Source organism: Leptinotarsa decemlineata, unplaced genomic scaffold (genome assembly GCF_025532065.1).
Source record: "Leptinotarsa decemlineata unplaced genomic scaffold, Ldec_3_MD MMD2_tig00002082_RagTag_RagTag, whole genome shotgun sequence".
Lineage (NCBI taxonomy): Eukaryota > Metazoa > Arthropoda > Insecta > Coleoptera > Chrysomelidae > Leptinotarsa > Leptinotarsa decemlineata.
In genome coordinates, this window is record NW_027412573.1 from 7,086,936 (window position 1) to 7,109,331 (window position 22,396).

The following is a 22,396-nucleotide window of genomic DNA, read 5'->3' on the forward strand; positions in this document are numbered from 1 at the left end:
TGATGGTTTCAATAAATGCAAAATTATTGAAACAGATATCTGAATTATACAGTGCACATTACGAGTCGAAAATCCATAAACAACCATCATCAGACTATCAATATATCTATTGTACATTTGAAGTAGCTTCCAGCAAGAAATAATATGACCACATGGAAGAAGGTTTTTGATATTTAGATTTTTCAGAAAATACGCAAGAAGTACACTCTCTGTGTACTTATTTTTTACATCATTCCCGTTGCACCACCCCACGAATTCTTCATACACTTTGCCGTATACTTTCTTGGATTTACTTGGCAATAAACTCAATTTCGCATCCTCAGCTGCTTCAGCTATTTCTGGTGGAGTACAATTCACACTTTCTGCATCGCTTGAATCCATTTCAAAATCACTAATAAATTATCTGTGATCACAAAAATTGACAGCAAATATGGCTACTAGCCTATATAATCTTATTTCGAAAAATTGGGAACCATGGGAACATTCATATCATCACTTCTTGATTTATTCTGTTTAAAGGCGATTGACAATGTTTCATGATGAATTTCATTAGTCCGGACTTCCATTGTCTAATATTATAGAAAATGATTTGAAATCCCTAAAAGAATCAATAAAAATTGAAAATTAAAAAGAATATTAAGCAAAAACCCTGAAATGAAATTACAGTGAAATAAAATACAAGTTAAAAATAAAACAATTAAACAAGTTACTTCACGATGTTTCGATTGTTAGTATCAATCGTCTTCGGGTGTGAAGATTTCTACCGAGAAAGCTACGGTGTTTGCGAAACTCGTCTAGAAATTAAAATGTCTGTGAAAATTGTGTATTTATTATCATAGACAGGCAAAACAGCATCTATGTTGTCTAGAACTATTCCCAACTAAGTTATTGCGTAACATATCGAAGAGGTAGTAACATTAATAAATATGCCACAATTTGGCGTTATTTTGCGGTGCTTACTCGTCGGGAGAAGTTCACGTATTGGTACTCTGATCGCCCTGTGATCTGGAGCGTTCAGTCAGATTCTTCTAACAATCCTAGAGCGGCTTAGGATTTAACGACCATAGTAATACCAAACTGCAGATACTGAATCTATAAAATAATTGTTTCTGCAACATAGACCCAGTGTAGTTAACTGTCCCTCAACATGCCATTATAAAACTGTCACAGAATAAGTGAGTATTGTTTGAAATTGTTGTGGCCGGTAAATGACCAGAAGATTTCAGATACCTTCGAAAGTTTAGAAATTGGAAAAGTAGAATCAGAAAATTTACATTCTAAACAGCACATGGTTTACTATTCTAATTATCAATTACAAGTGGAGAATACATAAATAGTAGGTATCATAATACGTAGTCATTAATGTTTAAATAGAAGTAAAACACAATAATTATTACTTAGATACTCATCTGATAACCTACATTTGATGCCCATGATAATCGAAGACGATTGTGCGTCCATATTTATGTAAAAGCTCTCAGCATCATCTCCTGATGATTTCAACTTGGTTGGCAAAACATCGAGAGACAGTATTTTTGTTCCGGCTGAACCAAAAAAATGCTATTTCTTTCTTAGGCCCGGAAAATTTCAGCCCATGTGTTATGATTTGTTTTTATACTTCTGTATACTCGCTAAAGTACATAATTATCATTACTAGTATCGAAATATAAATCAGAACCCTAAACACCGGTTCCATTTAGCAATTATCACCCCTTCTGTTATCTCATTCCATTCCAATAATCCCATCTAGCATGTCTCAAGGAGTTGTGACCTATTTATCCAAACACCGTGGCACCCTGATTAAAGTCACTCCTCTACATTTCCCGCAGGAAAAGCTGGAAAAGGCACTCCTGAGCACCTTTTAACGCTTGCGTCAGTTTCCATCAGCTGTTTGATGTATAATCAGGCAATTGGGGTCTGACGTGTCGCGATCCGCGGGGGTGATATTTGCTTTCGGATCGCGCTGGAGTGTGTTTGGGCTGTTCAGTTCTGTGATGTGTTTGCAAATTGGGTTCCCGGTTGCGGAAAGACAAAACTCGGGATCGAATTGGGATGCGGCTGGCGACGAGGACTTTTATTGTTTTCGTCGTGTTGAAATCCAGTCTTCCGCCAATTTCGACCAAATTTGCACAGGAAGGTAAATGATATAAAAAATCCGTTCGTGTTTCCGGTAAAATTTTGGTTTTAAGCAAATGAATTGCATTCGAGGAAATTGGTATTGGGTAAAAGCATATAATTCTGTCATGATATGCATTTTGATGCAGTAATTTGCAAAAATGGTGTATTTTTAAACCAAAATAGGTCTCTAGTTAGGAATTGAACTAGTAATTAGTGGGGCTTTGCAGTAAATGAAAGAGTACTCTTTAAAGTTTGTCCAAGCTTTCGGAAATTTAATAAATTGTGTCCATCATCAGGGATGCTACAAAGTTGTGCGTGTAAGTAATATTAAGATATCCATTTATATCTTAATATTACTCATACGCACAATTTTGAAGCATCCCTGATGATGAAAACAATTTATTTAATTTCCGAAGCTTGGACAAACTTTAAAGAGTACTCTTTCATTTGCTGCATTTAAATGATGCAACTAATTTTCCTTTATTTTCAGTATATAACTTTACAACTTCTATTTATTATATGCGAGCGCTTTCGATAGCTGGTTGTGCCCTCATCTTCAAAGCTCTACTCAAACTGAACGTCTCATCCTATTGTTTGTTCTTTTATGCGGTCAGAACGCCTTAGTTCAGGTACTTCAAGTAATGTAGGTAAATTTATCTGTATTTGGGTTACATGTGTTGGGTTTTCTTTAGGTTCACTGATCCAAAGGCACGACGAGCACAAAAAGGCATACATAAACCCAATAATATATAAATCAAACCTCGCAACACACGCAATACAAAACAAACATAACTTTTCCCCACCAGAGAACATAAAATTCATAAAACAAGTCAATAAAGGAAACCGTATGGACATCTGGGAAAACTTAAACATACACATTCCTAGTAACAGTGAACCTAAAGAAAATCCAACACATGTAACCCCAATATAGGTAAATTTACCTACAGTACCTGAAGTACCTGCACTAAGGCGTTCTGACCACATAAAAGAACACACAAGAGGATAAAACGTTCAGTTTTAGCCAACTGCGTTGGCTAAGTTTTTTTTAGCCGTTTTTGCTCGCATAATACTCACCTTTGATAGTTTTACCTTTCAATGTCAACGCGCATAAAAAAAACCGATGCCATGACCTTGCCTGCAGTTGAAACGGTCTTCTCCTTTTTTGGAGCGCGAAGTGAGGGTTATGAAACAACACAAGAAATCTGCTTTGCTGCTGTGAAACTTCGCTAAACACTCAATTGAAATATCTTTACGACAATGTTTTTGCTTGAGTGTGAGCAAACGCGGCACCCACCTTGTACACTAGTTTGAATTGTTTAAAATAGGTTAGGTTTAAAATAGGTTTTTCCGTTAACCAGCTATCGTACCCCTACGAACGACAACCCGAGACTTGTACGAGGTCTTACCTTTTACCGTGTGATTCCTAACAGCTTTCTCATATTTAAATTTCAAAATGCCCACTAAGTCTGCTAGCTCGCGCACTTTCAGTCGACGATCATTCAGTACCGCTTTGTGGATTTTCTTCACCGTTTCCGAAGTCGTCACATCATTTGGTCGACCACTACGATGCTCGTTTTAGCAGCTCGTACGACCACGTTTAAACTCTTCTACCCAATATTTTACTATTGTAAACGAAGGAGCAGACTCACCCAGAGTAGAATCCAGTTCAGCTTTTATATTGGTTGGGCTGAAGCCTTTCAAATAAAAGTATTGTACTACATACCTAACGATGACCAATTTTGTCTATTTTCACAAATTCACCGAAAGCGTTCGCTATTGATGGCTACCAAACAAATACTGAACAACACAGCGTCTTCAAACTTGAAACATATGTTTCATACTTGTGATGCACTGTTTGGAACCCTTGGTGTAGTAATGAATATTACTGGAGTTTTCTTCCAACACCAAACCGTTATTTTAACACCTCGACACGTCTTTCGATCACCAAGGGATCATTTTCTAGAGGAAGATGATCACCAAGGGTTCATTTTCGATATAGACTTCCAATTGTTTATTGTTTTATCTGTAGTAATATCGACTTCAATGAATTATAACTTTCTTTCGAATTGAGAATGTCTTACCCTACCAGCGCTTTGTACAATGAATTCATTGTCACCCGGTATATAATAAACGTAGAGAAATAAACAAAAAAACAATAACTCATTTTATTGTACTTTCGATAGAACGGGTAATGTACGGAAAACCATTTTTTCGAAACCAGTTTCAGATTAGCTGGATTTTCTGAGACTTTCCAGGATTGGTCTCCACAATGAAGTGAATGTCTATCCGGCTGCAATTAAATCAACAAGTGGCCAATTCTGCATTTGATATTCCTGAATTATAATATTTATATACCTAACAACATATGACGACTTTAATAAAATACTTTTTATTCGAAAGTTATTATTAGTGCATTTTCCTTAGAGGTGAAGCTGAATAGAAAATAATTAGTCATTAACAATCCCAAGTGCGCCATAAAACGAAAACGAAAACATTTTTGGTTAATTAGGTTTTAGCAATAATACTTGCCCCTCCTTTATAAAGTTATTGAAATTGTAATGGTAGCACAAGGATATAATATGACAAGTTTTTCTTTTCACATATAGTCAGTGAGCATACTTGAAGGAACAATTTGTTCAGGCCAAATTTCGGATATGCGGTTAATTACCTCGTTCACAGGCAGATGGGGCGATGACAAACCTGTTGTTTGTTGTTTGCTTCAGCCTAGTTCGAAGAATGATACTCTAAAGGAATTCCATTTTCAATTATCGGAAAGCATCGACTGTATGTTGATGATAGACACTACCTTGCACTGACGAGTGGCCAAACAGCCCGAAACCGGTCTGTAAGTGTGTTCCAAGTGTGTTCCATTGCGGCAGTTGTATTGTTAACATCATATGCAGGCTACAGTGTAGGGAATTTAGACTGGCCTGAACAAATTGTTCCTTCAGATGATTCGTTGACTTTTTGAAACGTCATAAAATAGTTTTGATGACATGAGTAGATTTAACTCATTCATGACATAACGTTGTAATTTTATGAAGGAATTGAGTGCTGCATCTTGTAATGTTATCCAGAGTGGTAATGAAAAGGCAATGAGGTATATGCCGTATTCCGAAACATTGATGTCCGTCATTGAGGATAACAGTGTTTCCTGTAAGTGAAATTCTACCTCTTTCATATACTACATTGTGTAGCAATCCTGTAAATGATATCTGATTCAATTTCATAACGAATATTTACAGTACTAACAGTAGAAAAAGTGTTTATTGTATAATTTCATGTTTATATAAAAGTAGTTGTTTCGAATTTTTTTTTCTTTTCTAATTCAATCTTCATATGTTTATAATAAGATAGTACTTGTTTTGAGAGGGATTTTTCTTTCAGTTTGTGTCCGAAAGTTAGATACTCCTTTGCATGATCTATACATCTTTATAAAGAGTTTGGTTATTATGCTTGCATTGACGTACGTTTCAGTTTTGAGTGATTCTATATTGAATACAATGGGGAATGTTCCTCAACTTGGGTTATTACAGCAAATGCAAGTTTGAACAAAATAAAATTGAGTTTAATTCATGAGTTTTTCAAATTCACTTCGAAAAGTATTCAAATTGATGTTTCAAATGTTGGGTTTTAATTTTTAAAGGGGTTTGTTTCTAATTCACATATTGGCAACAGCGCCTATATATATCAAGTTAAAATAATTTATACGTACCTACATATTCTACTTTATAAATCAACAATTAAGGCAAAATATAAATTATAGTTCAATACCACCTCCACAAGCCACGTAAACAACAGTTGTTTTGTTATTTATTTATATAGAGGAAGATAGGTTAGGTGCACAAAATGTCATATGTCACAGAATGTCTCGGAACTCGGAACATAAGTAAACAGAACAGCACGCCTCTGAAATATGTCATCTTTGTTTGTCTCATACAGGTAACAGATTCATTGTCCTTTATTAGCTAGAACAGTTGCCAAATGGTGAAATAGAAACGAATTCCTTTAAATGTTGAATTCGTTATTTCATTTCTCCTTTTTAAGTATTTAAATAATTTTTTGAAGACAAAGGTTGAAATGATAAGTTTAAAATGCTCTTTTATGAAAACTACTTGATTCCCCATTCAACTAGTATTCAATTATTTTTCTGAAAAGATTCTTCCAAGAAGAATTGTGGCGTCAACCAATCAGAAAGCTTTTATTATGACGTTAAATTTAAAGATATATATTTCAGAAAGCATTTTACAATGTATAATTTTTTGTTTCGAAAACATCTCATGAAAATGATTGATATAGAAGTGCGTATTATTGGTATTTGAGCGTAAATAGCGAGGCATGTAAAATGAATGGATTTAAATGAACCGAAAATATAAAAAAAAAGTTTTCAACTTAAATTTCTTCACCTGTTTCTGCAACCGTCTGTAATCGACCCACAAAATCAATTTTATCCTGCCATTCAGCATTATATATGTCTCTAACAAGTGTTTCAGTTGAAACTTTGTCAATTAAAACTGCCACGTCTTTAAAAGCAGAAACCCCTTATAAAATGAGCTAGCAAGTTTCAAATGAAATATTTCAGATTCACCGAAGCAAATAAAAGATGATATTTAAATTGCCTTCAGACTTGTAAACGGGAAAGAATTCTCATTTTCAGAACTTTCGTTTGATTCCTGCACGCCTCCGCAATTGGCGCTAAATGGATCGGAAACGGAAGTAGGCGAGAACCGGATCCGAAAGGACTACACGCACGTTCGAGAGGTGAAATTCTCCGGATCCATAGGTCCTTTGGGCGAACAAAGACTTTGCAAAATTAAATGTATCGCCGGCCAATGGGTCGGACCTCTTTGCATCGACCAGCAGGGTGAGTTTGATAACTCTATACACTCATATATGTGATTGAATTTGCAGAACACAGAATAATTTACAAAACGGCAACACGTATTTCGCTATACAATAACTTCTTCTGGCATGTACATACATATTGTATGTAAAAATCTCATACGTGTTTATTCTGAACACGCCTGAGGAAGCTATACATGTAAACAAGTCTATATGTGATAGATTTGGTGATACTCCATAACGTAAAGTACTTGTAAGATTCCATACTGAACACGTGTATAACTATAAAATAGCTTCCTGAGGCGTGTTCAACTAAACACACCTGAGGAAGCTATTGTATAATGTAAACACGTGTTGCGGTTTCATAAACTGTTAAGTAGAAATATCACACGTTTTTATACTGAACAGGCCTGAGGAAGCTATTGTATAGATTAACAGACCTATATGTGATGGTATTAACCGATATTTGATGAAAATCCATAATGTATTCAAGTACTTTCTTGTGAAATTCTATACTAAACACGTATTCAACTATACAATAGCTCCCTCAGGCGTTTTAAAATAAACACGCCTGAGGAAGCCACGCTATAGTGTAAACACGAGTTGCGGTTTCATAAACTGTTCAGTGAAAATCTCACGTGTTCACACTGAACACGCTTGAGAAAACTATTGCATAGTTAAACTATATGTGATAGAATTGACCAATATTTGGTGAGAATTCATAATGTTTTCAAGTACATGTTCAATAAAATAGCTTTCTCAGTCGTGTTCAACTAAACATGCTCGAGAAAGCTATTGTATAGGTAAACAGCCCTATATGTGATGGAATTAACCGATATTTGATGAAAATCCATAATGTATTCAAGTACTTTCTTGTGAGATTCCATACTAAACACGTATTCAACTATAAAATAGCTCCCTCAGGCATTTTAAAATAAACACGCCTGAGGAAGCCACGCTATAGTGTAAACACGAGTTGCGGTTTCATAAACTGTTCAGTGAAAATCTCACACGTGTTCACACTGGACGCGCTTGAGAAAACTATTGCATAGTTAAACTATATGTGATAGAATTGACCAATATTTGGTGAGAATTCATAATGTTTTCAAGTACGTGTTCAATAAAATAGCTTTCTCAGTCGTGTTCAACTAAACATGCTCGAGAAAGCTATTGTATAGTTAAACAGCCATAACGTATTCAAGTACTTACTTGTGAGATTCCATACTAAACACGTATTCAACTATACAATAGCTTCCTCAGGCGTGTAAACTTATGTAAACATGAGTTGCGGTTTCATAAAATGTTCAGTGAAAATCTCACACGTGTTCACACTGAATACGCTTGAGGAAGCTATTGTATAGTTAAACTATTTGTGATAGAATTGACCAATATTTGGTGAAAATTCATAACGTATTCAAGTACGTGTTTAATAAAATAACTTTCTCAGGTGTCTTCTACTGAACACACTTGAGGAAGCTATTGTATGATGTTAACATGTGCTGCGGTTTTATAAACTATTCAGTAGAAATATCACTGAACACGTCTGAGGAAGCTATTGTACATTCGAATAGCCCTATAAGTGATTAAATTGACCGATAGTTGGTGATAATCCGTAACGTATTCAAGTACTTTCACGTCTTTAACTATACAATAGCTTCCTTAGGCGTGTTCAACACGCCTGAGGACGCTATTGTATAGAATCAACACGTGTTGCGGTTTTATAAATTGTTCAGTGAAAAAATCACACTTTTTATACTGAACACACCTGAGGAAGATATTGTATAGTTAAACTGTCTCCTATATATGATGGAATTGACCGATATTTGGTGAAAATCCATAACGTAAAGTACTCTCTTGTGAGTTTGATTGTCTACTGAACACAACTGAGAAAGCAGCACAAGCAGCAGTGAAGATGAAAATTTGTATTCAGATTGTGATTGATTAAAGTTCATTTTTGGATAAGTGTATCATTATATAACATTTTAATTAACTGTACTACTACTACCTATAATATTTAATAAAATATGAAAAGAAATTACAAAGAAGTTATGTTCCATTTGCTACCCTAATTTAATCTAATTATAGGTACGACACTGGCCGGCAAGGGACTTATCGTAATCCAATAGTAATTTAGTTGGGAGAGATTATACTTGTGCGATCGTTCGCCATCAGATATATATAATTTATTTGACATCGTTTATAATAAAATTATTGTTTGATGAAGGTCAATGGTAGAACAAATAAAGTTAAAATATCATACATACATAGAACGAGGGCTAGAGAAAATATGCTATTACATGATATGTATCATGGTTACAAAGCTTTCATTATAAAAAAATAGAACAATATAATAATCGTGAAATTATTTGCCAGAATCTCTGTTAATACGACTGAATTCATAAATTAATTTCTTATATTTCAGATAATGGTCGTTTTCAACCATTGTTCAGGAACTGCAAACTTGAATATATAAACCCCCATCTCATTGTCAATTTTCGAAATGTGACACTTCATGTAAGTATAGATCAATTATAAACACTTATATATTCAACAAAAGTTACTTTTTTGTGGAGGAAAATCAGTTTTTTATCGACCTTCTTTGGGTATTTGTTACCTTCCACAATATGAAAAATATAAAAATTATAATGGAGAACTTTATACAAGTGTAGAAGGGCAAACTTTTTAGTTTACCCCGATAAGTTACTGCGTGAAAATCAAAGTATTTTTCACAAAGAAAAATCTTCTATTTATCAGTAACTTGTAGTATTAAACAATTTTGCCTATCAGAAAAATTGTTAAGAAATAATACATACTCATCTTAACGTTACGGAGGCCAAAATCTGCCCCCGTCTTCAGAATTGGACAAAACAAAAATCTAATATATATTATATTATATCCAATATATTAGAATTTTTTTTGTCCATTTCTGAAGACGGGGGCAGATTTTGACCCCCGAAACGTTGAGATAAGTATTGTATTATTTCTTAACAATTTTTTTGATAGGCAAAATTGTTAAATACAAGTTACTGATGAATAGAAGATTTTTCTTTGTGAAAAAACTTTGATTGTTACGCAGTAACTTATCGGGGTAAACTAAAAAATTTGCCCTTCTACACTTGTATAAAGTTCTCAATTATAATTTTTATATTTTTCAAATATGGATAAAAAAAGGTCGATAAAAAACTTATATATTGTTTTTTCAAATTCGCTGACAAACTCATTCAGGAGATTTTTTATCACGAATTTGTCAACATTTTATTAATGCAACTCTTGCCCTCAGAAGATAGACATTGAAATTGAAAAAAAAATACGATATTGTCGAAAGAAGTCAAACGAAGTTTGTAGCAATAAGGACTTATGGAAAACCTGTAAGCGTAGGAAAAAATTTGTCGGGAAAAAAAGTAATAAGATGAAAAATTATTGAAACTGTCGAAAATATGCACACTGTTCAAAGCAATCAGGCGTCGAAATATTAAAAATTCGATTATTACAACTACTTGTCATCCAGATCTATACCCGATTGAAACTCAAGGTGTTACAAAAAATTTTTGCTGATAGCAATTCACGTTCGAGTTTGGTTGGTTTTCTGGAAATATGAATACTTAGTATTGGTTATTGGAAAATCAATGATTTATCTATGCATTAATTGATTCATTTAAATGTTGTGAATGAACTGTAGGAATTATTTTCTTATTATTTTCATGCAGTAATAAACAGATTATATTTTTGTAAATCATGCCCGAAAGAAAATAACGCCGGCCGCCACTGGTAGCCATAAACCAATGGCACAGATTATCTGTACCAATGGTGACGTAGCTAAGAGCGCGCGAATGTACGATGATTTCCCGCCACTCGAGAAGCAGCGAGAATAATGCTACTGACTTCGACAGAACTTCGGCGAAATTTCTACGGCATTCGATTACGATATTTAAACACTAGCTGTGAGCATATCGACACAGTCAAGTGGAAGCTACAGTGTGGTACGCAAAGTGATCCAGTAAGGCGATAGACATTGAAATAATAGTTGAAGTGTTTATTGTATTTAAAGTGAAGTAAAGTTTCATTATTCAGTGTAGTCAATTATTGGCGAACCCACGGGGAAAACGAAACAATATCCAGTACCGAAAAATAAAATAAAAACATTAACTTGCGTCTCAATGAACAATCTCGAGTGTCATTGTCAATAACAATAAAATCAATAATAATATCCGGGTTGTATAACAGTTTGGTAATTGAATTCAATTTATTACTGATAGCAAATTTTTTTGGAACATTTTCTGGTACTTCCAAATTGAGGTCTCGCGTTTTTTGTGCAGGTTATTACTGAAAGTATATAACTTCAGATATGGTTATATAAATTCTGTTTCCTCATCACTCCCAATAAATCAATAGTTTTATTATGAATTGTCTTCAACTCTTTCAAGTTTTTCTTTCAAGTCTCCTGGATGGACCTTTCCCCATGGAGCAAAACTGCACACCAGATGTACGGAGTTAGGTCTATACAAACTCTTGGGCACTGCCACTCCCCAATGCCAAAACGGAGCCTGGTCGTCAAGACTGCCATCTTGTGTACCCACCACGCTTTTGACGAATTTCACAGGTAATTTTTTTTATAAATGATATAACTAACTCAATAAATACTCTAAAATGAGGCACACATTGAAGAACCAACTAGATAGCCAAAGATTCGAAACAAAGAGCAGAACTGTAACATTCTTCTCGAGGAACTCTTTCACCAATCAAGTTGGAGTCATCAGAAGATGAACTATTCTATGGCTCCTTAGGAAACTCACTTGGTTGGTAAAACGCTCTCAACCCAAAATTGCCATAGATCTTGTTGATATCCGCTGACTAACCCATGATATCGATCTTATCTCAGAAGTTACAAGTACAAAATCATAGTGATGGTGTTTGGAAGCAGTGCTTCTTTTGGATTTATTCTTCACCAGAGGTTTCACTTCTTGCTGTCAACCTAAAATTACCATAGATCCTGTTGATATCCGCTGGCTAACCCATAAAATCGATCTTATCTCAGAAGTTACACGTACAAAATCATAGTGGTGGTGTTTAGAAGCAGGGCTTCTTTTGGATTTATTATTCACCAGAGGTTCCACTTCTTCCTGTCAACCCAAAATCACCATAGATCCTGTTGATAACGCTAACTAACCCATGATATCGATCTTATCTCAGAAGTTACACGTACAAAATCATAGTGGCAGAAGCAGTGTTCCTTTTTGATTTATTCTTCACCAGAAGTTCCATTTCTTCCTCTCAGCCCAAAATTGCCATATATCCTAACCCATGATAACAATCTTATGTTAGAAGTTATATGTCCAAAATTATAGTGATTCAACTCGATAGACCATGGACTAGATTTCTCAACAATGTTTTTTTATACGGAACGCAGTCTTTGTGGTATAAACGAATAAATTAGCTCAACTGGAATATTTCGTGATTTTTCAAACTCTAGAAAATCATTATATTTTTCAAAATATGTTTTCTAACCGAACGTTCAAAACTAGAATCAAACAAGTTCATCAATCCGATTAATACGTAAATAAAACTATTAACAGAAGCAAGCAAGGACTGTAAAGAAATTTCAACTTTGGGAAAATTAAATAACTTCCATTAAACTAAGATTGCGTTTTAATGAAGGAAAGTCAGTTACTGCAGGAGTTTCGAAACTACTGGGGAAGGGAAATGAAAAATAAATTTCAGGTTTGTAATTAAGTCCTGAAACATTAACGATCCGTTTTCGCGAAAAAGTTCCTGGCTCTTTATTTCTTTTTGAATATTATTTCAAATACTTTGTCGACAATGAATACAGTAAAGGAAACAAAAAATGAAAATATATGGTATTTAAGTGAAACTTCACTGTTAGAGTTTTGCTAAACAGTTCACAAAACCGCAACACGCGTTTCACTATACAACAGCTTCTTCAGGCATGTTCAATATTAACTAACCCAAATTCTACCCATTAAGTGCTTCTTATATTCTCGTACATTTATAATTTGATTCGACTTTTGCTACCAACTCAATGGCTGATAATTTTTCGTTCTAGGGACAAACTAATTTCTTCGGAAATAACAAAACTATTGATTTCTAAGCATTCCAAACCTTTCTTTTCAAAACGTCATAGTCGTGATTGAACTAATACCCACCCCTCTGCCAAAAGACGGTTCGCAACAAACGTGAAATTGATCTTCACATTCAAAAAAGCACTTCTTGGTACTTTGAGGTCTCGCCATATTGAATTCAGAGAGACATATTTTCATTTTTCGTAATCTTTTTGGCAAACCCTCTTATTTGATACCCATATCATGGAAATGCAATAAAATAACAAGTCTGCTATCTTGGGAGGTCCGCCATATTGGATTTAGATTGTCATTTTTTTATTCTTTTCAGCAAACCTTTCCATTTGATACCCATATCATAGGAGTCAGTAACAAATAACTAGTACGACATCTAAAACAGTCCACCATATTGGATTTAGAATGACGTCAATTAGCAAAATTTCAGCTCACTCGGTTGAACGTAACTATTTTAAAATTCATTCATCCATTTCCTGAAGACGGTTGGTGAAAAACTCAGTGTTTGTATTGGTTGGTCGCTCCTTGAAATATCATGATCACATAACTTTTATAGGATACATTAGAAATGCATGCTTCTTTCAATTCATTGAGAAAATGACGAAATTGAAGATTCAAATCACACTATCGTTTTTCAGAGGACTCGCCACCAACTATACTCATCAAAATACCCTCCGGTTCAGCATCTGTCGAACCAGGAGGAGAACTTGCGGTTTACCCAGGAACAACTCTTCATTTCGAATGTTTATTCTCTAGAAGAATCGGTTCTCCTGATTGGACGTGGACTTCTCCGTTGGGTCAATATCTCACAGGTAAGACAAACATTATGTAAAAATGATCACTTTTGAGTGTCGCCCTTCTGTTCCACAATCTCTATTCATTTCTAGATTGTAGCAACAGAAAAAAACAATATTTATACATCAAAGATAAACCTTTTCTAGTTTTGTTGATTTTTCCACAGAGTTGGTAGTTAATAATTATTTAGGAGGCACTGACAACTGATATAACACTTTATTGATATAACACTTGGTGTTCCTCGGTCCACTGTTTCAGTGGCGGTTCCTTCGTAAGGTCCCAAAATCTGAAAAGAGCGTAACAATTCAAAAAATTGGTTTAACATTTTTCAAATTAGGTGATAGGTAGATATAGGCCACAATAAAATCGCGAGAGTTTCATATGAAAGCCTCTATATTAAATATAATGCCCATTATTATTGAGACATTTATCGTATCGCAGGACCAGGGCATTTGTTTGCCATCAATAAAAAAGGTTGCCGCGTGATTAGACAATCATTACAGCATGGTCGCTTTACTTCGTCGTCATCGTTGCGGCGTTGCCCATTCAGATTCGTCTTCAAGTGGTAGACACTCGGCACTAGATCGGGAATGGGTGGTCAGAGTGGTCCGATTGTTCCCAGCCAAATGACTAACTTTGTTCACCGTGTTTCCACCTTAAACATCACTGATTTGGTGATGCATTTCAGTTGTTTCAAGCTTATAGCACTCAAAAAACAAGTAACATTTTAAACATCCACAAACAAATCTAAACACAGTCGACTGGCTCCGTAATGGTGTTCGTGTTCGTGACAAATTACGCCGACCCGAGCGCTGCGGCGGCGTAATTTGAAAACGGTAATTACTTTCAACTCATGCGTTGTATTCTTTTATCATCTTATAATTTATGCGCAACTGCAGTGAAGATATCTTGTAAGATGAATTTTTCTCAAATTATTTTCATCCAATAAAGTTGCTACAAGCTCTCCATACGTGTGAGATCCCAACTTTGAGAATTCTTACTCTCAGAAAATTTCAATATATTTTCAATGCATTTCCTTCACCTAATTCAACCTCTATATTTCTAGGATGGGCAATTGCTGCCGAAGAACGAGATACAAAATACAGACTGTCAATTTATTACGCCAAATCCCAGGATTCTGGTACATTCACGTGTGCGACGCCAAGAGGAATCACCAACAGCATCACTCTCCATGTTGCAGGTATTCCGTTACTCATTGAAAATAAATATTGTTTGAAATTAAACGAAAACCAGTGGCAGATATATTAATCAGTCACGTTTCTTGGAAAATGTATGTGATGGAATTCTTCATCGATAAATTTGATTACCTAAACTCCTAAACCATTATTTATGAATGTGGGCTCTTAAATAAATGCAACTCTATTGAATTGCCTTACTTCAATACCTAACTACTTCATTACCTACTTTAATAACACTACCTGACTATTACACGCCTATAATCATGCAATCACTTTTGAGCCTAACTCAAGTTGCCAACTCCTTAAATTACCAGAGCAAAGTTTTCTCTACCCTTTCCTTTTCTTCACTTTCCCAATCGATTTTAGTGCCATTTGTCCTCCATTCCTTAACATAATAATTCATCATAGCATTCAGTACAATCTCGAAATTTGATAGCTGACAAATATAGCATACCAAAAGACCCTGTTTCGTGTCAACATTTTCTTATGGTGTTTTGAAAATTCCTGCTACGGCCATTTATCAAAATGAAGTATCGTCCCACCCGAACACTCCTGTATTTTTCTGTTTTCATGTTTTTGAACATTTTGCATTTATATAAAAATTGTTTCTTGGTTATACAGCTATCCATTGTGAGCCTGTGTCTGTCTCTGGAATGCATATCAGTGTTAGCGTTGGTGGAACTCGTTTGGGAAACACGGCTAAATTTCAATGTCCGGTGGGCTTCAAAATTTCCGGCGAGCCTACCCTGACTTGCCAGGCGTCTGGTGAGTACATTTTTATAAATATATGAATTTTCATTAAACGTTTTCTATCTTTGAATTCAAATAAAACAAAGGGTGAGATATCATCGAGTTTTGTTATTCGTTTGAAAGACATTGTTGGGTCCCAATTTTGGTTTTTGGGCTTGCTGGCCCCCTTCTAGTGGACTTATACTATTAAATAACGACGTAGGTAACACACTTTATTCTGTCACACCTAGTTTACAGATTTCACAGAATGTCGAATACGACAATTGATTTGATCGGTTTCATTTGATGTGAGAAACACTATCACTAAGCTTATACAAATGAGAACCTTTGATATTCTCCACAATAAACTAACTAGACCTTTCTTACGTTATGCTTAAACCGTACTGTGTGAACGAAGGTACTCTTCCAGCGAGGACCCACGCTATTGGTTCCCGAGGGTAGGTATCCCTTAACAACCAGACAGACAATTACACAGTGGTGTAACAGTGTTTAGGAAACTCTATTTAAATTTTATTTATATTCTCAACAGACATATTGATGCCATTATGTGTGGAATATAACATCGTTCAAATGTCCGCCACGGCTTCTCTGGGTAGAACGCATCCGAAACGTCTAATTTTCCATGATTCTGGCGCATAAATCAGGCTGAGTTTGATTGATGGCATGTGTTATGTTGGCTTTGAGGAGCACTATGGTTTGTGGTTTATGCGCATACACCTGCGACTTAAGAAACCCCCACAAGAAAAAGTCGAACTGGGTCAAATCGCATGATCTCGGTGGCCAGTTCACATCACCTCCACGTGCAGAATATCCAAAGTGACATGAGCTGTGTGGCACGTAGCGCCGTCCTGTTGAAACCATGTGTCGTTGGTGTCCATATTATTCAATTCAGTTCAAAAGAAGTTGTAATAATCGATCCATAGGGCTCGCATTTGATAGTGATAGCCTCGCCAACGTTGTTCTCAAAGAACTTTGGACCAATGACACCGCCAACCCAAAATCCACACCAAACAGTGACTTTTTCTGGATCCATTGGACGCTCTTAGATATCATGTGGATTGGTATCGTTTCAAATTCGACAATTTTGTTTCTTCTTATACCCATTCATCCAGAAATGGGCCTCCTCCCTGAAGATTATTTTCGATGAAAATTAGGGTCAGTAGCCAATTGCTCCAGATCCCATTCAGCGAACACATGTCGATGGCTATGGTTGTTTACATTCAGTTCCTGGCTCTCTTGAATTTTGTACGGATGCAGGCCCAAGTCCCGACGTAAAACTCGCCAAGTTATGGCCTAAAGACTGAGTTCTTGTAGCGACGCGAAATCGACTGCTTTGGATTCTCCTGCACCGGATCCGGATCCCGTCGAGACGAGATCGGGGGTCTCGTCCCTCAGCCTTCGAGGCTGAAGGAAGTGGCCTAAATAGGGGAGTTATTTTGTTTGTAAGCGCGTGGTGCGAAATTTAAGGAAAATCGGTAGTGAAATCATAAACCGGTAATGGGTACAGGGGAGTTTGAAATTAAAGTGTTGGTGTTGAAGACACACTGGGTCAACGGAACCTATGGTTGACTATGAACCACCCAAAGAGGCGTGAGTGTATGTTGTTTTACTAACCAGTTGATATTGAGAGAGAGTTCACATATTTATTTTGTCTGAGTCCACTTCTTATTTGCAAAGAGGTTACATATTCCTAGTGCGGGTTGTTAGCTAGAGTTCACATTAAAATTACAAAAAAAGGGCGCAAATGTAAAGTTATACACCACTCTCCCTGAAGTAAAAGTAAAACCAAGTTGGTGCGTTTGTAGTTATTCAACAGGTTGAATTAATAGTAAATAGCATGGTAAAATTGGCGGCGTTTCCTTTGTTCTATTTTCGTTTACTTTTATAGAATTCAACATTTTCCTTTTATATAAGATTTTACACGTTGTTTTTTTTATTATTTTGTCCATGGAGTCGTTTTTCTACTTATTATACTTCATATTTGAAACCTTGGACTTTCATTTTCTCTTGTACTGAGAAAAATACCATCCTCGTAGAGTAAGATGAAGTTAAGAGAACAAAAACAAATTAGAGACTTTTTGTCAATGTATCGAGAAGAGAATACTAAGTGAAAAGCATTTTAACTAAGATTAAAATTCTGTCCTGGAACCACATAATGAGAGAGAATATAAGTAGGTATACCAAATGACCAGATTTCAAAAAAACCGGCCTTCGTGCGATCGGCACGAGCTCTACAGCCTTTTCGGAACTGCCTAACATCCAAATTTTGATGTGGAGAAATCTGCATCTGGTGACAGCAGCTGCCAAAATAAATCAGAAAGGAGCATTTATAACAACTCAACTATTACTAACCCATTTAAAAGCCTTCTCCAAGAATATATTTGTTGAAATTTCGTAACAAGATTCCACCACATTTGTAAATCCTTAATGAAAACTAATGTACAAACTATTAAATCGGACTATTTACACATTGTTCAAAGGTAAATGGTCTGCGCCCGTCCCAAAATGCGAGTTGGTCAAATGTCCTCCACTGGACTCCGCCGAAGGCTTAGAAGAACCCCATTTACAGATAGAAGAGCACAATAATAGCTACGGAGGAAGATCGATCTTCAGCTGTGCGTGGGGCTACAAGTTGTTGGGGCCCCCCGGAATTGAATGCGAGCTCTCCGGTAATTGGTCGGGTCCACTGCCGAAGTGTGTTCGTAAGTAGATTTCTTAATCAACAATTACTAGGTATTTGTATTTAAAAAAAAATAAAAAGTCACATTTTCATGTGCAAAAAATCAACTACAACCTCAACATAGAGCTGTTTCGTTCGTTGTTGGGAGAGAGAGATAATGAATCTTGACTAGTCTGATTAGTCTTGTACTTTTGTATAAAACTCCACGACGCTTGTCGTTCGTTCATCAGGATCACGAGTAGACCACCTATACAGACCGGTTTCGAGATACTACGGTTCTTCAGTGCAGAATAGATCCGACTCAGCAATTCGTCTGGGACTTGAATGATTTCAAATGTGGCTCGACTGCATGTAAGAAACATTCATCTTAGAGAAAGATTTGTCAACTAGTAACAACTCCATCTCGTGAACAAAGTACCAAGCACACGGATGCTTAGGTCGTATATTTTATTTTTTAATGAATACGTTGAAAAAAGGCAGATTTATTTTCAGTTCTTTTTTTGGGCAGATCAAAAGCGTCAAAACAAATGCAGTCAGTAACTAGGTTTTCTTTCTACTGAAGCTTTTGACGGTTATTTTCGGATCTCGTCTTCATCTTTCGGGCATAGTATGAACACCGGAGTTCTTTGGTCTCGACCTCGGTCCAATGTGCCTTTTTCTAAAGTTCCACACTATCTCAACGATTTCCTATATTCTTCCTATCGTTTCTTATTCTATCATATCCTGAATCAGATCTACTTGTAGTTATAGTAATTACAGGGTGTTGCGTATATCAATAATCTAAGGCTACTATAGCATCCTCACTGTTGAGTTTCAGTCTCCAGTTGGAAATTCCTTAATTTTTTCAGTTTTCTCTTTGGGAGAGTTTTTGTCTCTTCCCTGGATCACTTTTTTGAATTTTCCACAGATATCACTTCACCACTAGTGTTCTTAGTTACTTTCCTGGTCTACTGAGTACTCTGGGAAGTCGACTGGCATTCCAAAGGTCCCGTTTGAAATACCTGATAGGGCCAAATGGTTCGATTCATTTTTCAGCACTGTTTTAAATGGATCTAATAGGCAAGAGTCATAACTAGCCATTGAGAGTACGACAAGTTGCTAATTTGATGTTGCTAACTTAGCTTAGCTTTCTTAGCAAGGGTCATGATTAGCCATTCAGAGTACGACAAGTTGCTAATTTGATGTTGTTTTCTTAGCTTAGCAACTTTTCAAATGTAATTCTACGAAATTTCATTACTGATCTCCTCAAAATTGTACAGTGACTATGTAAAATATAAGACTTAAAATTTCTTTGGTACTTAGTTGTTTAACAAGTTCCATACGAAAAAAACTTCTTTAACATAATCAAAAAATATAACTACATTATCATCTCTTTAATTCTTATATCTATTCTGCATATTACCTACATACCTCTTTTCAGCAATCCAATGTCAACCACCAGTGTTACCTTTGAACGGACATTTGATTCAGTCAGAAGCCCCAGGTATGGACGGAGGTAGATACGCTGTTGGAAGCCTAGTGCAGTTCGCTTGTACAGGGGCTCATCATCTGGAAGGGGAAGCTAGCATAATATGCACCGAAACTGGATTTTGGTCTCATCCTCCGCCATTTTGTAAGTGCTATTATCTTGAACCATTATTAATCCAAAAATTTGAAGTGATTTTACGAAAATGGATGAAAAACGTATGTGCACTTTTCAAATAAACTTAGTATGACAGGTCTTCAATAACGTGTTTTGTCAAATACTCGGCAAAAAAATTCCAGATGTTCACAAACAAGTTCTTCAGCGGCAAATGAACCGTATTTGATGAATTATTAGGTGTCTATTTTTTTTACAGGTAGACCAAGATGTTCCTATATCGGAGAACCTGAAAATGGTTTAATTTCTCCGACAAAATTCGCCTACGACCCAGGAGACGAACTGAAAATAATCTGCAATACTGGATTTGAAACAACTGTCGAGTCCAACTTGAAGTGTTTACCGGACGGAAAATGGTCGTCGGGCTTACCTGCTTGCACCAACATAACCTATATATAAATAGATTATCACTCTCAGTTTTGCCAAAGCAACATCAACTACCGAAAATACCAGATGATACATATAAACAACTGAAGAGTTCAGTGTAACACCGTATTCATTAATTTGTCAACAAAATTAATAATCAGTGGAAAACATTAAATTTCTATATTCAAGTAACACTTTAGTGTGGAGTTTTTACTGAACGGTTTACAAATCTGTAACACGTGTTTCATTATATAATAGCTCCCTATTCATACTATTTCTATGCTCAACTTTCTTCAGATGGTTTATGTTTCGGAAAATTGTTAAGACGTGAAGTTCAAAACGGAAACTGAATTTTTACATCTTACATATAGACATCTACACATTTCATCCTTATGACGTTTGTCAAAGGAAATATGTATGTTTTTATCTAAGATTTTTATGAACGAGTTTATTGGATTTTGAAAATGAAAAATAGTTATTTTTCGAAATGTCAACCATCTGAAGAAAGCTAAGTATAGAAATTTCATTTTTCTATTGATTATTCAATATGTAGGCAAATAAATACGGCAAGTTACTGAATAATTGGAATCCAGTGGTTTATATTACGCAATAACATTTTCGCGGTGAACTTTTCAGTTTGCCCTTTTTTATTACACTTCAGCAGATTTTCTAGATTTGATCAGCCAAATAATAATAAAAAACATTGATTCCTCAACAAAAAATATTTATAAAAGAATAATAACTGTTTCAATGCGTAGCACCCTACTTGTTTTCATCCCCTTTTCGTTGTTTTTCTGGAAAACAAAGTTTTACTTTCAGTCATAAGATTACTGTAAAATTAATTGTTACAGGAAACGTCAGTGGCGTACATTTTTTGGTCAATACCTAGTCAATCACTGAAAATAGCCAAACTTCATCAAGATCAGATGAGGGACATTTAAAATAGTAATACAGAAAGGGATTTTTTTAGAAAAGTACCGCATCTTGGAAACAATTTATTTCCCGAGCTACGACGTTCATATGAATTTTTTTCAAAAAATCAGCTCCTGAACACGCCCTCACGTTTTAACCGCAATTAGGAAACACATTGTGTTTATATTATACTATAGATATAGATGAAGAAAATGTTTGTCAAATCAGTAATCTTATGATTAGAAATTTATCATGAGAAAAACTTACTCGCCATGTTCTTTTTATTTCACATACTATCTAATTTTCTAGACTTCACTTCACGTCACTTTTCATTTTCAGTGGTGGTTTCCCGAGGTGGTGTCATCTCAAATATATGGGTCTTTGGGTGAAAAAAAAATATAATTTGACACATGGCGTTGAGATATTTGGCTTATCTTTGTTGGTAACACTGATTGACAGTAAAAAACATAAAAGCACAGTATTTCTGTATACAGTAGTTTCACTCAGCGTCGGTCCCTTTGATGTCGGTGTCCAGGAGTTTCATTTTTTATAATGATGACGTATTTGACACTAATGACATTTCTCCCTACTACAATCTCAACCAAAACGTGTATACACTGCTCAACATAACAACTATTGAATTTCACTAGTTCGGACTTCCATTGTCTACTATATAAAATGATTTGAAATCCCTGAAACAAGTAAAAAAGAATAATTAAAAAAGAGTAGTTGAAAATAACAATTATATTAAGCAACAATAAACCTGAAATGCAATGATAGTGAAATAACCTACAAGTAGGTTATGACAGTCATCACCCGAAGACGATTGTAGATACCAACAATCGAAACGTCGTGAACTAACGTGACTTGGAATCTCTACACTTTTTTATTATTTTTTTATTATTTTCTTTTTGCATTCCTTTAATTTTTATTTATTCAATTATTATATTTTTACTTGTAGGTTATTTCACTATCATTGCATTTCAGGTTTATTGTTACTTAATAT

The 22,396-nt window shown here is 35.4% G+C and overlaps 1 protein-coding gene and 1 long non-coding RNA gene across 2 annotated transcripts; one reads left to right on the forward strand and one right to left on the reverse strand.

Moving 5' to 3' along the window:
* Positions 1–1,934: 1,934 nt before the first annotated feature.
* On the forward strand, positions 1,935–21,291 carry hig (locomotion-related protein hikaru genki). Its single transcript, XM_023160421.2, has 10 exons — positions 1,935–2,137; positions 6,776–6,982; positions 9,383–9,474; positions 11,398–11,560; positions 13,688–13,861; positions 14,911–15,045; positions 15,665–15,808; positions 18,274–18,495; positions 19,894–20,085; positions 20,312–21,291. The coding sequence occupies exons 1-10, from the start codon at positions 2,053–2,055 to the stop codon at positions 20,509–20,511; spliced, it is 1,614 nt and encodes a 537-aa protein (XP_023016189.2). The 5' UTR covers positions 1,935–2,052; the 3' UTR covers positions 20,512–21,291.
* LOC141482913 (uncharacterized) lies at positions 14,047–19,988 on the reverse strand. The gene is made up of 2 exons (XR_012465803.1): positions 19,884–19,988; positions 14,047–14,130 (listed from the first exon to the last, which is right to left on the reverse strand). It is a non-coding gene; the product is annotated as an uncharacterized lncRNA (long non-coding RNA).
* Positions 21,292–22,396: the final 1,105 nt, after the last annotated feature.

Excerpts from the sequence above, each read along its gene's own strand:
- hig (XM_023160421.2), top strand. The coding sequence starts at position 2,053 with ATGCGGCTGGCGACGAGGACTTTTATTGTTTTCGTCGTGTTGAAATCC. Across the intron at positions 2,138-6,775 it reads GACCAAATTTGCACAGGAAG|AACTTTCGTTTGATTCCTGC; the intron begins GTAAATGATATA and ends TCTCATTTTCAG. Across the intron at positions 18,496-19,893 it reads TCCACTGCCGAAGTGTGTTC|CAATCCAATGTCAACCACCA; the intron begins GTAAGTAGATTT and ends ACCTCTTTTCAG.